The following is a 16,889-nucleotide window of genomic DNA, read 5'->3' as shown; positions in this document are numbered from 1 at the left end:
TTTCCATGAATCCTAAAAAGTATTCATCATTGCATTTTTTATATTTTATTTAGATTTTAGTTATAATTAAGCATGAATCTGGTGTGATTAAATTTTAAGAAACTCTGATCCAAGCTTGCTAAGTGAAGAAGAGAAAAGGATTGAAGCTCAAAGTTTAATTGTGGATGCTGCTGAAATAGAACCAAGTGGAGAAGCCTCATATGCAGCAGTACCAATAATAAGTGATGGGCCAGAAATAAAGAGTACGAGGCCTAGGGTAAGAAAATGAGATGTGCCGCACTAAATCACAGTTCTCTGCAGCTGAATATTTTTAGATTAGTGAACGATTATTAGATTATAGATAAACTTTCAAAAAAAATATCAATGACAGAGACTTTAATTTATCAATTTGCACTTTACATTAAATTAAGACAATATGTTCATTATTTCCAATATCAATTTTATATTCAATTTACAAAACATTATGTCCAACTTTTTAGAGTGGATATCTCATTCGACCCTAATAATTATCTTAAAAAGATGAGGCTCAAAAAAAAACATCCAATTCAGTTTTTGATATTTTTTTTGGCACAAAAATTTTATTGTCTTTTCGAAAAAATTGTCAGAAACTGAATTTAATTTTTTTTATTAAAGATCTTATTGTCTTTTAAAATAATTGTCAGGACTATTTTAAATTTTATTCAAATTTTTTTTATTTCCATCAATAGTATAAATGCGAACACCACCTCTACATAAGTATATTTTTTGAAATTTGAATATAAATAGGTACACCGCACCGGTTGAAGTAGACCAATGTTGTGTGTGCATATATATAAGTATATGAATATATTGGATCCTGATCTAAATGTAGCATAGCTGTACTATGATTGAAGAAGATAAATGCAAGTTGCCAGAGCAATATATATCTATATTGTTGAGTCCACGCGTCTTAATTCAAAGTGTGAAGAGGGACACCTATGTCTCAATAAATGCTGAGTAATTTGCTCCTTCTTCTTCTTCCATTTGGTCAAAGTTTGGGACTTTTGGGGATTAATACAATGCCGCTCGCTGTTTTTGGTATATACGGCATTCTTCTTGTTGTTGTGTAGTAGGATTCTCTTCATTTAGATATATATTGCAACAACAATCCATTGACCAAGCTATATCTTCTTGTTATATACAGAAAATAATTATTTATACTTAAATATAAATCTTAATAGAAAGATTTTTTACATACAAGTATTTTTTTTTTAACAAGTCTTTACAAGTATACTTTTTTTCTTCTTTTTGCACATGTTCTTTCTCTTCTTCTTCTTCTTTTCTTTCGTTTCTTGCCTTTTCTTTCTCCTTCTTCAATAATTAATGCACGTTTTCACTGTACATTCTTCTTCTTCTTGCTACACGTTCTTCTTTTTCTTCCTTTTCTTCTTCTTCTTTTCTTTCGTTTCTTACCTTCTCTTTCTCCTTCTTCAACCGTTATTGCACGTTTTCACTGCAGCTTCTTCTTCTTGTTGTTGCACGTTCTTCTTCCTCTTCTTCTTCTTTTCTTTCGTTTCTTGCCTTCTCTTTCTCCTTCTTCATTTATGTGCTTTTCTCTCTATTTTCTTTCTTCGTTATTCTCGATTTCCATTGTTTTTTGACATCAAACTCTGAAATCATTTTTGAAGAAGAAAAAGCAGCAGAAGATGAGGAGGAGAAAGAAAAAGAGTTCTGAATTATGCATAAAGTGTACTTCAACAAATTTTAGGTGTATTTCTTAAATCCTTTGGGTGTAGTTTTTGTAATCCTTTGGGTGTATTTCTATAATCGTTTGGGTGAATTCATGTAACCGTTTGGGTGTATTTCTATAATCCTTTGGGTGTATTTTTGTAATCGTTTGAGTGTATTTCTGTAATCATTTGGGTGTATTTCTGAAGTTCCATTATCTTCAAATTTGGCAAGAAATTCGTTTTCATGGAGGAAGAAGAAGAAGAATCGTTTATAATGCATGGTGAGTAGCGCGCTTTGGAAACAGAAAGTGATTGAATAACGTGCGTTTATTTACTCTTGAATGTAGAAGTGTAATGCGTGTTTTTTGTTGGGCTTGTACCAATTTGTAAGACTTGTAAGACAAAAAAACTTATATGTATAGCAGGCCTCATCTTAATAATTTAGAACGTCAAATTATTTTTTTATGACAATAAATTTTATCAATCTAATATAGTATAATCATATTATATTGCTTTAATAATCAAATTTCAAATTCGAAAAGATTTATAAATCAACATATATATATATATAATAATCGGAATTTTTATTTAAATTAAATAAATAAATATTTATCAAAATGTGTAATAGATATATGTTCTTGTATGGATACCTGAAGAGAGAGTTTGATTTCTGGGAGTCGACGTCGAGTTGTTATCTTCGGTGCCGACCTTTGAGCCTTTGTGGAAGTCCGAACTTTTCTCTAAGGAGATGTCCAATTGCGCAGAGCGTGAACAAGGAACAAGGGGGAGTGTACCTGCAAAGGCACTCAGAAGATTAAGTTAGTATTGAGAATTCAATGTCCCATTTTAAGATAAAATATCATACCTTTATATGTGAGATAAAATAGGTCGGTTACGTTTCTATTGATCATCTGAATTGAAGAGTAATTAATAGGTTTTAACAAGTGATAATGTCTGATTGTAACATATAACGCCGAGTTATAACGTAAAGTGCCGATTTATGGTGCATAATGTCGAGTTATTGTATATATAATGCCGAATTATGACATCGGATTTGTAACAGCCGTATCATAGCCCCCAAGTTTAGCTTGGCTATATTTTGATAAAACAGGTTGAGCTTTTTTTTTAGTTATAACTCGGCGATTTGAGTTATAGGTATGGAGGCCCCAGATCAACTTACTTTATTAAAATAATGAATAATTTGAATTTTCAGACGTAATTTGAAGTTAACGTGTATTAGAAAGTGTAGTAGCCTTGTCATTGATTGTGCCTTTAATTTTTCTATTGAAATTTTGAACCGTTGATTTAATAGATGGAATGGTTAGTTTTTTTAATGAAATCGAGTAGTTAATTTGAATAGTTGCTAAGACGATGTTGATAAAAGTGAATTGGTTGGACGAGAATATTGAGTTAGTTCACCGTTGTTTGGTGATTTGATTGAGTTTGATTGCGCATGTGTATACGATGCGACTTTGAATTGAAGAGTTGTCGCGAATGGATAAGTGTTTGTACTTGTATGATATGTGATTGAGTTTGTTGACTGTTTATAGTCATAGTTCAAAATTGAAGACTAAGTTTGATTGCGCATGTGTAAATGATGCGACTTTGAATTGAAGAATTATCGCGAATGGATAATTGACTAAAGATTGTGTTTGATTGCGCATGTGTAAACGATGCGACTTTGAATTGAAGATTTATCGCGAATGGATAATTGATTGAAGATCGTTGATAGTCATAGTTCGGAAGATAGTTGATGTAGATCTGATGATAGTTGATATAGATCTGACAAAAAGTGATAATGATTGATATAGAAACGATAATGATTGATATAGCTCAGATAATTATTGATATAAATCTGAAAATAAAGATAATAGATATAGATTTGAAAATAGAAAAATAGATATAGGTCAGCGAATAGGGATAACAGATATAGGTCGGTTAATAGAGATGACAGATATAGATCGGCAAATAGCGATAACAGATGTAGGTCGACAAATAGAGATAACAGATATAGATCTGCAAATAGAGACGATAGATATGGATAAAAAAATAGATATAACAAATATAGATTAGCAAATAGAGATAACAGATATAAATTGGAAAATAGAGATGACAGATAAAGATCAGCAAATAGATATAACAGATATAGATCGAAAAATCAGATTTAGATCGGCAAATAGAGATATCAGATATAATTTGGCAAATAGAGATATTAGATATAAATTGGCAACTAGAGATAGCTTATAAAGATCGGCAAATACAGATAACAGATATAAATTAGAAAATAGATATGACTGATATAAATCGGATAATAGAGTGCCTGTTATAGATCGACAAATAGAGATTTTTTTATATAAATCGTCAATTAGAGATGATTGATATAAAATCAGACAATAGATATAACATATAAGTTGACAAATAGGGATAACAGATATAAATCGGAATATAGAGATGATTGATATAAATCGGAAAATAGAGTGACTGTTATAGATCGCAAATAGAGATTTTTGATATAAATCGAGAATTAGAGATGACTGATATAAATCGGACAATAGATATAACATATATAAGTTGGCAAATAGGGATAACATATATAATCGGAAAATAGAGATGATTGATATAAATCGGAAAATAGAGATGACTGATATAAATCGGATAATAGAGATGACTGTTATAGATCGCCAAATAGAGATTTTTTATATAAATTGGCAAATAAAGATGATTTGATATAAATCAGACAATAGATATAAATCGGCAAATAGGGATGACTGATATATAAATTGAAAAATAGAGATGACTGATATAAATCGGAAAATAGAGATGACTGATATAAATTAGAAAATAGAGATGACAGATATAGATCAGAAAACAGATATAGATCGACAAATAGATATAATAGATATAGATTGGCAAATAGAGATGACTGATATATAAATTGAAAAACAGAGATGACTGATATAAATCGGCAAATAGAGATGACTGATATAAATTAGAAAGTAGAGATGACAGATATAGATAAGAAAACAGATATAGATCCGAAAAATAGATATAGATTGGCAAAATAGATATAGATCGGTAAAACAGATATAGATCGGTAAATAGATAAACCAGAGATGAATTGAAAAATAGAGAGATGACAGATAATGATCAGAAAAACAGATATAGATCGAAAAAACAGATATAGATCGGCAAATAGATATACCATAGATGAATTGAAAAATAAAGATGACAGATATTGATCGAAAAAGCAGATATAGATTGGCAAATAAATATATCAGATGATTTGAAAAATACAGAGATGACAGATAATGATCGAAAAAGCATATATAGATTGGAAAAATAGATATAGATCGGCAAATAGATAAACCAGAGATGAATAGAAAAATAGAGAGATGACAGATAATGATCGGAAAAACTTTGAAAAATACAGAGATGACAGATAATGATCGAAAAAGCAGATATAAATCGAAAAAACAGATATAGATCGGCAAATAGATAAACCAGAAATGAATTGAAAACTAGAGAGATGACAAATAATGATCGGAAAAATAGATATAGATCGGCAAATAGATATACCATAGATGAATTGAAAAATAAAGATGACAGATATTGATCGGAAAAGCAGATATAGATCAGCAAATAAATATATCAGATGATTTGAAAAATACAGAGATGACAGATAATGATCGAAAAAGCAGATATAAATCGAAAAAACAGATATAGATCGGCAAATAGATAAACCAGAAATGAATTGAAAACTAGAGAGATGACAAATAATGATCGAAAAAACAGATATAGATCGGCCTTTTTCGGGCCTTAATGATTTACTATATGACTTTTTGTTTACAAAGGTGCGTGTAAGTTTGAAGCCATTGGAAGGAAATGGGGCCTAATAGAAAGAAGGGTGTTTATTTCGAGGCCCCACGGTGGGCGCCAATTGTTCTTGTATGGATACCTGAAGGGAGAGCTCGGTCCCTGGGAGTCGACGACGAGTTGTTATTTTCGGTGCCGACCTTTGAGCTTTTGTGGAAGTCCGAGCTTTTCTCCAAGAAGATATCCAATTGCGCAGAGCGTAAGCAAGGAACAAGGGGGGAGTGTACCTGCCAAGGCACTCCGAAGATTAAGTCAGTATTAAGAATTCAATGTCCCATTTAAAGATAAAATATCATACCTTTATAGGTGAGATAAAATAGGTCAATTACGTTTCTATTGATCATCTGAATTGAAGAGCAATTAATAGGTTTTAACAAGTGATAATGTCTGATTGTAACGTATAACACCGAGTTATAATATAAAGTGTCGAGTTATGATGCATAATACCGAGTTATTGTATATAATACCAAATTCTAACATCAAATTTGTAACGACCGTATCAGTATATAATTTATAATTTTAAATATATGTACACATTTTAGATATTGTGACAAAAAATTCTTTAAACATATAAATCGAATACTGTGTATTTAAAATATGATAGAAGGTTAAACAAAACTATATCCGAGATATGACATAACTGCGAAGTTATATATAAACTAGTTATACATAAACCAGTATCCAAAATATATGCATAATAAATTTAATGTTAATTTATTCGGGACATGTCTATTATTGTAACGATTTAATTATAATATTATATATCTGTATTATTGTATTTGTATAGTTAATTAAATATTTTATATATTTTTAATAAATATTATATTTATTTAATTTAAATAAAAAAAAATTTATATGATCTAATTAAGTCTTATTTACTTGTATTTTTTATGTGTGCACGTGACTATGAATATGTAGGCTCTCATATAGAAATACAATCATGTACAAATTGTACAATTTAACAAAATGATATTTAAAATTTTATATTGCTGATAAAAATTATTTTAAAAATATAATAAAATAATAAAATATCATATATATCTTCTTAAAGGATTTCAGTAATTAGAGTTTGATTAGATTTTTTGTAAATATAATTATAAAAATAAGATTTTTATCACTCACATTTAATAATTTTAAGTTAAATGAATATTTTTGCGTGAATGGCCGAATTTTTAAATAATAAAAAAAACATTATGATGATCAAATTTTATAATAAGCATTATTTAATATCAAAAAACATTATCTTTGATATCTCCTGAGAATAAATAAGCATTATTTAATTAATTTGAATTAATTTAATAGTTAATTTAATAATTTATTTAAATAAAAATATTTAATAATTAAAATAAATTAATAAAAATAATAAAAATTTATTTTATTTAATATCTATTAATTATTAACAATAAATAAATATTAAATATAATTGATCGTTACATATAAGTTATTCAAATAAACAAGTTCAAACAAATAGTTTTGACTTAATTACTTTACGCACTATTATCTTTTTTGCGCCTCTGCCATACGGTATTCTCTTTTGTCATTCCTAATACTTCGTCTTCTTCTTTTTCTTCTTTTTTGTTATTTTTCGCTTTTATTATCGTCACCACCTCCTCCTCATCCTCCTCCTCCTCCTCCTCTTCCTTTTTTTCATTGGAATTTCTTCTCTTCCTTCTTTTTCTTTTGTCTTCTCCATCATCTTCATCGTTATAGTCATCGTCGTCTTCTTCTTATACGTATCGTCATTATCGTTATTGTTATCATTGTTATTGTTATCAACCCATAGAATTTTCACCATATTTTTCGCCATATTGATGATATTGCCTGATCCAAAATTAATTTAAATGTGTTTTTGTTGATAATTCAGTCATTTTTTTGTGTTATTTTCAAAATGAGTTTGTGTGTCGCAATCATTAAATAATTTTGGTACATTTCTGAGTTAATTGAGATTTGTAGCAAAATTTTGGTGTAAAGTCTAAGAAAATTATGTGTTATTATTAAGAAATTTCGGTGTATTTTTATTCTGATAAGTAGTGCATAATTCAAAATTCTTCTTCTTTCTCCTCCTCGCCTTTTACTACTTTTTATTCTTTTTTCAGCATCATCATCATTTTTTTCTTATTCATTTTTCCTTCTTGTTTTACCATCTCAAATTTTTTCTTATTTTACTCTTTTAACAAGAATAAAAACAAAAAAATTAAACAAAGAAGAAAAAAATAAATAATGCTGCAAATCTATTAGGAAGAGGATGAACCCACATTTATTCAATTAAAAAAAGAAATAAATAAGAAAAAAGAAGAAAAAAACAGTATTAAAGAAAATATTTTTGTGTATTTGTAGCAAAATTTCGGTGTAAAAACTAAGACATTTATGTGTTATTATTAAGAAATTTTGGTGGATTTGTATTCTGATAAGTTTTACATCATTCAAAACTCTTTCTCTTCCTTCTCTTCATCTTTTACTATTTCTTCTTTTTTTTTCATCATCATCATTATCTTTTTTTTCTTATTTATCTTTTTTTCTTATTTTACCTTCTCAAGTTTCTTCTTGTTTTACTCTTTTAATAAGAATAAAAAAAACAAATGAAAAAGAAGAAGAAACACATAATACTGTAAAATTACTTAAAAGTGGATGAACCTACATTATTCAACTAAAAGAAAGAAAAAAATAGGAAAAAGGAAGAAGAAGAAAATTTATACATGTTTCATTGAGTTGCATGCCTTTTGAACTCACATTGTCTAATCAAAAAATAATAGGGTGTATTTTAGTTTGTGTTTTGATATGTTTTTGTTTGTCTTTTGGTGTATTTAGTGTGAATTGATGTGTATTTAGTGTTGTTGTCCTTTTTATACTGTAACTAGATAACAAAATATTATTATTGTGTTTCTAATGTTATTTTGTATATATTTGAGTGATTTGTAACTATTTTTGTCCATTTATTAGAAATTTTGATCATCAATTTTTTGTAACAAATTATAGAATTTTGTTCTAATACTTCTGGTATCATTTTATGTATGTCTTTTTGAACTCACATTGTTTTATTGTCTTAATAAAAATAAAAATAAAAAAATTAAACAAAGAAAAAGAAGAAACACATAATTCTGCAAAATTATTTGAAAGATGATGCACCTACATTCATTCAACTAAAAGAAAGAAAGAAATAAGAAAAAAAATGAAAATATTTTCGCACATTTGTAGTAAAATTTCGGTGTAAAAACTAAAAAATTTATATGTTACTGTTAAGAAATTTCGGTGTACTTTTATTCTAATAAATTCTGCATAATTTAAAACTCTTTTTTTTCTTTCTCTTCATCTTCTACTGTTTCTTCTTCTTCATTTTCATCTTCTTATTTCATATTTTTTTGGAAGAAAGAATCAAATAAAGAAGAAAAAAAATATATAATGTTATAAAATCAATATATAGAAAAAGGAAGGAAAAAAATGCAGCAACACTAACAATAATAAAAAGAACGACGAACAAGATGAAATATGTGAAGAAGAAGAAAAAAAAGAACGCAAAAAAAGAAAGAAAAGGCACGCAAAGAAGAAGAAAGAGGAGGAAGAAGAGGAGTAGAAATACAAATGTTAAAGGAGAAATACAAAGAAGAATGGTGTAATTTCATGTGTACATTATGTAAGTAAATTTTATTATGTTATAATTAATTTATTTAGATTTATTTATAAAAAAATTTAAATATATAGTAAGATTGTATTAAATAAAGCAAATTCTTGCTTTTTTTTTTAATATTATTATTGTCTAAATAAATATTAAAATCTGAATATCATCTTATATAAATAATAATTAATTGATTAATAATAAATTTTTAAATAAAATTTTAATTTGTAATATATTCATCTTTGATGTATCGAACGAGCGCACAACCAAAAATAGGAGCATGTGAAAATAAATGCAAAGATGAGTTTGTTTAGTTTTACCCAGAATGAAGCTTGTGAGACAACGTGGGGCAAGTCCTCAATTAATGCAACGGAAATAGCTACCTGTGTCGAGTTAGTGTGAACAGTCAATATTAGTGTGTTATTTTAGGTAGGCTTTGGTCCGAGAGATAGAAATTAAAAGATTGAGATAAAAATTAAGATAGAAACAAAAATAAATTTTAATATTTTATTTGGTGTAAAGTGAAAGATAGAAATTAAAATAAGAATAAAATTTTAATTTAATTTGTATAAAAAATAAAATTAAAATTAATTAATTAAAATGAAAGTATTTTAGGTATAAAATATTATTAAAGTTTTAATCTCTATCTCTAAAAATTTCAATTCCTTGTATCCTCACTTTTTAAAGGTACTAAAATACTAAAATTTTAGGAATAAAAACAAAAATTTTAATACCAATTTCTGAACTAATAAACATGATACTAAATTTTAATCTCTGCCTTAATACTTCAAAACAAATGATACCTTATTTTCTATTTTTAAGTTTAAGATCCAAATTCTTTTGGGTGCTCTAAATATAATTAACCATAGTTGCTTGTGCACTTCCGGGATTATTTATTATTACTTGAATAAAAGCAATTTCATTCTTAATATGACCAGCTATAATACAACAAAACAGCGTGTCGGTGTTTTATTTTGTTTTTATAGTATTGATTAATTTGCCTTTGATTTCGTTGCAAGAAAGAATGTACGAAATTCCAAGGCAAATTGGGTCATACATTGACAAATCACATTACTATAATAATCAATCAATATAATTGATTCCGCGGCATATGAATTTTAATCTAGATGTGCATCACTATCATTCTTAAGATATTAAATAAGAATAATATTTAACAGATAATAATTTATATTTTATTTAATTTAATATTATGTATTTATTCTAATTTAATGACTGCAAACAAAAGATATAAAAGATAAAGAAAAAAAAATCTTAAACAGTTCCTGACAATTACTTTGAAAGATAACGAGACTTTTAATAAAAATAAATTTAATTCAGTTTTTTATTTTTATTTTTTTGAGACTGATTAATCCTTGTACTAAAAAAAAAGTTGATGTTATTTTTTTGGTACAAAAACTAATCAATCCAAAAAAAATCAAGAATCAGGTTGGATATTTTTTTTAGAGACCTCGTAATTTTTTCGAAATAATTGTGAAGAGTCGGATGAAGTATTCACTCAAAGATAACATGATACTATTTTTGGCTTTCAAATTTTGTTCTATAATATTTTCGTTAAATAAATGGTTCAATTAAGAATATCTTAATTTAAACAAATAAAATTTAAATAATTATATATACAACTTATATATGTTTATATTTATTTTTATTCTTAATTTTTTAAAATTAATATATATATTTACATGTCATTAAATAAAACTTTAAAAATAAACACTTATTTAAAATAGAAAGAAGTAATTGATTCCGCGGCATATGAATTGTAGATACGCATCATCACTTCTTAATTTGGTTCATGACGGAGAAATAAAAAATAATAAAAGAATACTAAATAATTAAATATACAGAACATGAAAGTGAAGGAAATAGACCATCCTAATAATTAATAAATCAGCGTACCCAAATCTTGACTTAAGTGCATATTAGTATATTACAACTAAGCGGCCTTGTGAGCTTTTTTTGCAGATAATAATAATAATTATTCTCTTTTTTCTTTTTTCTTTTTTTTCATTTTATTTATTATTTTTTTTACGCGTTTACAAGTCTTCGACTACAACCCTGTCTGCTGCCAGAAACTTCCAAGGGACCATGCCTTTTGCTTTTACAGTAACGGGATAATCCTTCCATTTACAATTTACAAAAAAAGAAAAAAAAATTCTAACAAACTTTAGAGCTTTTGATTTGTGTGAGGTAAACTTTTTTTAAGTTGCAGCAAATTGGTGGGTTGATTTTAAAATTAAAAAATAAAAAAAAACCTAATTCGGTAAGTCAATTTTATTCAATTAAAAAATTTTAAATTATAAAAATTTAATCAATGTTAGAAAGTAATAGAATAATTTAATCTAATAATAATAAATTTGTTTATCAACAAAGGAAAAATCACAGAAATGAGTAATGTTATCTTAAATGCCATAAATAGCGACGGGTAAAATCCAACCTCTGAAAAGGAATACGATACGAAAAGTAGATTTTTATAATGTAGTATTTGGAGTTATTTGGAGCACACTGCTGGTGAAACTACTTATCACCTCTCATTCATTTCTATTTCTAATTGGCATATATGTTTAATGTTTACTCCACTAACCATCAATTTATGCCATTTCCTTGTACCAAAGTAATTAATTTTTGCCCTATTGACCTTACAACAATACAATATACAGCAATAGTCATTATATGTTTGTATATATTTAAAAATATATAATTCTTAATTTTTAAATAAATTATAATGATATTTTAATATTTTATTAATATTAAAAATATTAAATTTTAATTATTTTTAATATTTTTTATTAATCATAAAATATATAAAAATTTTTGAATTAAATATTTTTGTAATAAGTTAAATTATTTAAAATAAATAAAATCTATTACAATAATAATAAGTATATATTTTGTATTATTTTTTTATTGAAACAATAAAATAATTATCACTCATGTATATACAAAAGTAATTATTAAAGAATGTTTTAATTAAATAAAGTAAAATAAACTAAAATATATGTTATTTAACTCTTGAAGAAAAGAAGAATATACGCTTTAGAAATAACAGGAAGGAGAATATTATTTAGATGAGTAATTCTCCACATACAAGTGATTTTTCATACAAGCTATACAAGTCATTTATAAACACGCTTATTCATGTTTTTTTTAATCTCTTTTTCTTCTTCTTCTTTTTCCGTGTTTCCTCTTTCTCTTTCTCTTCTTCTTTTTCTGTGTCTCTTTTTCTTCTCTTCCTCCCTCTTTTTTTATTGAAATTTCTTCTCCTCCTTTTGTTTTCTCTTTCTCCTTAATCACCAGAAAAAACGAAGAAACATTATTCAAGGTACGTTTCTTGCCTTCTCTTTCTCCTTCTTCTTCTTCTTGCTACACGTTCTTCTTCCTCTTCCTGTTCTTCTCCTTCATTTACGTGCTTTTCTCTTTGTTTTATTTCTTCGTTATTCTCGGTTTTCATTGTTTTTTGACATCAAGCTCTGAAATCGTTTTTGAAGAAGAAGAAGCAGCAACAGAAGATGAGGAGGAAAAAGAGAAAGAGTTTTGAATTATGCATAAGGTGTACTTCAACGAATTTTGGGTGTATTTCTTAAATTCTTTGGGTGTATTTTTGTAATCCTTTGGGTGTATTAATTTCAAGAAGAAATATACTGTCTCTCCCTATATTGGGTGTATTTCTTAAATCCTTTAGGTGTATTTCTGTAATCGTTTGGTTTATTTCTGTAACTGTTTGAGTGTATTTTTGTAATTCTTTGGATGTATTTCTATAATCGTTTGGGTGTATTTTGTACTTGTTCGGGTGTATTTCTGAAGTTCCATCATTTTCAAAACAATTTCAAAGTTTGATTTCAGAAATCATGAAAATCGAAAAAAACAGAAGGAGATCGAAGGCAAAGAGAGAACGCTTTTCCATACAAATCATACAAGTCATTTATATTCACGCTTCTTCTTCTTCTGTAACGCGCGTGTTAGACCCAACTTGTAAAACTTATAAATAAAAATGACTTGTATGTGTAGCACTCCTCTATTTAGATATCTCATAAAAAAGGAGTATCATTTTTTTTATAATATAAGAATTTAATTATAAATTTTTAACTATAAAAATATAATTAAAATTTAACAAAACTATAAAAATTAACATAATAGTTAAGCCAAAAAAAATACTATTCTTCTTAATTTTTAATTTCATAATATTTACTATAATAAAGTTAGACATTTAAACCTTTTTAAACCAAGTTATAGCTCTCTTTTTTAAATGTGTGTATACCTTACTTCTTCTTCTCTTATTTAATTTGTTATTCTCCCATTTTTTTTCTTTTTCATCTTTCTTCGTTATCATTATCATTGTCTTTTTCATCTTTTTTTTCTTATATATTCAAAAAATTAGAGAACAAAAATTATTCATAATACAAAAATTTTGATACATAACACAATAATTTTTAAATGGCTAGATGTTTAAAAATATTAACACTCAATCAATAAAATACACACAATATAAAAAATTTAATATAAAGCACATAAAATTTGGTACACAACACATAAATATTTAAAGGACTACATATCTAAAGTAAAGTCCAACCAACAATTATGTGTACATTATAATTTTTTTACATTTTATGTACCGTACAAAAATATTTGAAAGACTATGTATTTAAAATATTGACTTATCCAATTAATACAAAAATTTATATAATATGTACAAAATTTTTTATATTATATATAAAAATTTGTTATATTAATAAAATTTTACTATATACCAAAATTTATATGCTATATCAATAAATTTATATGCTCTCTACAAATTGTGTTGAAAAAAAAAAAAACGCATGTATGCATATTTTTTTGTTAGACTTATATGAATTCTTGACTACAAAAACACTTATAGATATAACATCATTCTATTTACTATTTCAACATTTGATATATTTAAACATTTTTTAATTCAAATATATTGATATCACATTTTCACATTAACAAATATTGGAGGCACAAATGAAGCTTAGTAGTAGTAGTAGTATGCTAGGGTGGCACAATTATCATTGAAGGCATCTCCAAAAGCTGAAAGTAATGAGTAGTAATCTAGAAACAGATAAAGTAAGTCCCAATCATGAGCAAAAGGTAAACTAATTAAATACAGAAAGTAAATAAAACAACAACAACAAACAAAATTTAAAAAATAATCACAATCTTGATGTCACAATATATATAATTTGTTCAATTCAACAACAGTTTCTTTTCCTTTTACACAATTTCTTTCCTTGGAAATACAATATAAAAAAAGAAAAAAAAAAGAAAAGGGGGTGAGAGGTCTACAACCTTTGTTGGCAGACCCCACCCACCATTATTGCAACCTCCTTCTCCCAGCTCACAGATCTACACTTCCCACTTACCCCTCTCCCATTTCTTCTTTTTTTTTTTCCCTATGCCAGATTCATATATATCTATAAATTCTACATTCCACCATCCCCATATGTGGACGTGGACCACAGCAATACTAATAATATTATTGATATTAATTATAATTAACAAAAAATAAATAACAGTTCAACAAAAAAGAAACTAAATAAGATTAGTAGTAGTAGACGAGCACCGAAGCGAAAGAGAGAGAGCATGTGATGATGGTAACAATCAAGCGGAATCCTCGGGTTGCTCACTGGCGTTGGGAATTTCCTTTTTTACCCTTGGCTGGATCCCATAATAGCCAACGTACCACTTCACGAACTTCCTCAAACCAGAGGCGAGATCCGTGGTTGGCTTATACCCGAAATCCCTAAACGCCAGGCTGACGTTAGCGTGCGTGTATGGAACGTCGCCGTTTCGTGGCATCTTAATCACGTGCTTCTTCGCCTTCACATTCAACAGACTCTCCAATATCCCAACTAACTTCCCCACCGGCACCGGTGACGTGTTCCCCAAATTATAGATCCTCAGCTGCGCCAGTCCCCTCTTCTTCCCCCCGCTTCCGGTGCTCTTCTCCGCCGTATCCAGCGCCCCCACGCACCCCTTCACCACGTCATCGATGTACGTGAAATCACGCGCCACCTCCTTCCCGTCCTGCGTCTGGTAAACATCGATCCCCTTCCCTTGAAGAATGTCCTTCGTGAAAAAGAAGTACGCCATGTCTGGTCTCCCCCAAGGTCCGTACACCGTGAAGAATCTCAGCCCGGTGAGGGAAAGACCGTAGATATGGTTATAAGTGTGAGCTATTTCCTCTCCGGCTTTTTTCGTGGCGGCGTAGAGGCTGGCCGGTTGGTCGGTGCGGTGAAGCTCTGAGAAAGGGTTCTGTGTGTTGAGTCCGTAGACGGAACTGGAAGAGGCCCACACTATTGACGGTTGGGGGTTCGCGGCTTTCGCTACTTCTAGAAGGTTGACGAAGCCGGCGATGTTGGATGCCACGTAGGATTGGGGGTTCTGCATGGCGTAACGGACGCCAGCCTGTGCGGCAAGGTGGAGAATGTGTGTGAATGGAACGACATCGAAGAGTTTCTTGAGCAACGGCGTGTCGTTTAGATCACCTTCGACGATGAAGATTTGGTGCTTTGAGAGGAGGTCTTGGCGTGCTCGCTTCAACGACGGATCGTAGTATGAGTTGAAGTTGTCGAGGCCGAGGACGCCGTCGCCGCGTTTCTTGAGTGCGAGAGAGCAGTGGGACCCCACGAAGCCTGCGGCGCCGGTGACCAGCACCGACATGCCGTTGGGGCGGCGTGGGGTGGAGGAGTGGCGGACTTGCTTCTCCCAGGATGCGCCTCCCACGCCTCCTCCGCCGAAAGCGGAGGAGAGGAAGCGGTGGCGGTGGTGGTTGTTGTTGTTGTTGTTGTTACTAGAAGGAGATGAGTTGAGTGGAGGGTAGTTGAAGGTGAAGAGGAATACAAGGATAAGAGCTACGAGAATTGTTGCTCGGAAAAGAAGCTTGGAAGAAGCGTTCAAAAGTTTGGTGCTGTTTACTCTTCGGATGTAGCTGTTGTATCTTTCCAGCTTTATTGTTTTGCTTTTATCTGGAGGAGAAGCCATTCTTGATTATTGATGCTGTCACTACTGTGATTCTATTCTTCCAGCTATATATATTTATATGCTTGTGTGCTCTTTCTGATGAAGAAGGGCTGCAACTACTCAAATAAGTGTGTATTGAGTTTTTTTTCCTCTTTCTATATGTTTTTCTTTTTTGGTGAGAGCTTTTGTGTGTGTTTTTTTGAGGTTGAGCCCTGAAGCTTCGAGGGTGTGTGAAGGATCAATATAAAGGAGAGGGAGGGAAGGAGAGAGAGAGGAGAAGTAAGAGTTTTCTTGGGTTGGTGTTGGTTGGAGACCACTTTCTTAATTTTATTTTATTTTATTTATTTTAACTTTTAATTTAATTTTTTTATATTAAAAACTCTTGTCACATTGATGGAAAGTGATGGTGTTCATGTATTTAAAAAATATCGTTATGAAATATAATTTTTTGTTTTTTGTTTTAATATAATGTATGAAAATATGTTTTATTGTTTCTAAGATTAAAATAAAAAACCTTTTAGTTAGCATTTGTTTGTATTTTTATTAATTTTTCATGTATTATCATTGTTAAACTACTCTTTTATTTTAATTCATGATAACAATAAAAAAAAATTTTTAGCCCATAAATTCAATCCAAACAGAATACATAAATTCATTTATAATTTTAGTTTTTATTATTATCTTATCTTTATCTTATCTTTATTTGTTTTTATCTTATT

At 28.8% G+C, this 16,889-nt stretch overlaps 1 protein-coding gene across 1 annotated transcript; it reads right to left on the bottom strand.

Moving 5' to 3' along the window:
* Positions 1-14,368: 14,368 nt before the first annotated feature.
* Positions 14,369-16,414, bottom strand: LOC107482798 (UDP-glucuronate 4-epimerase 6). Its single transcript, XM_052260329.1, has one exon. The coding sequence runs from the start codon at positions 16,189-16,191 to the stop codon at positions 14,809-14,811; it is 1,383 nt and encodes a 460-aa protein (XP_052116289.1). The 5' UTR covers positions 16,192-16,414; the 3' UTR covers positions 14,369-14,808.
* Between the last annotated feature and the right edge of the window lie 475 nt (positions 16,415-16,889).

This window comes from Arachis duranensis, chromosome 4, assembly GCF_000817695.3.
Source record: "Arachis duranensis cultivar V14167 chromosome 4, aradu.V14167.gnm2.J7QH, whole genome shotgun sequence".
Lineage (NCBI taxonomy): Eukaryota > Viridiplantae > Streptophyta > Magnoliopsida > Fabales > Fabaceae > Arachis > Arachis duranensis.
The sequence above is the reverse complement of the archived record's forward strand: the minus strand, read 5'-3'. Positions and strand labels throughout refer to the sequence as shown.

Excerpts from the sequence above, each read along its gene's own strand:
- LOC107482798 (XM_052260329.1), bottom strand. The coding sequence starts at position 16,191 with ATGGCTTCTCCTCCAGATAAAAGCAAAACAATAAAGCTGGAAAGATAC.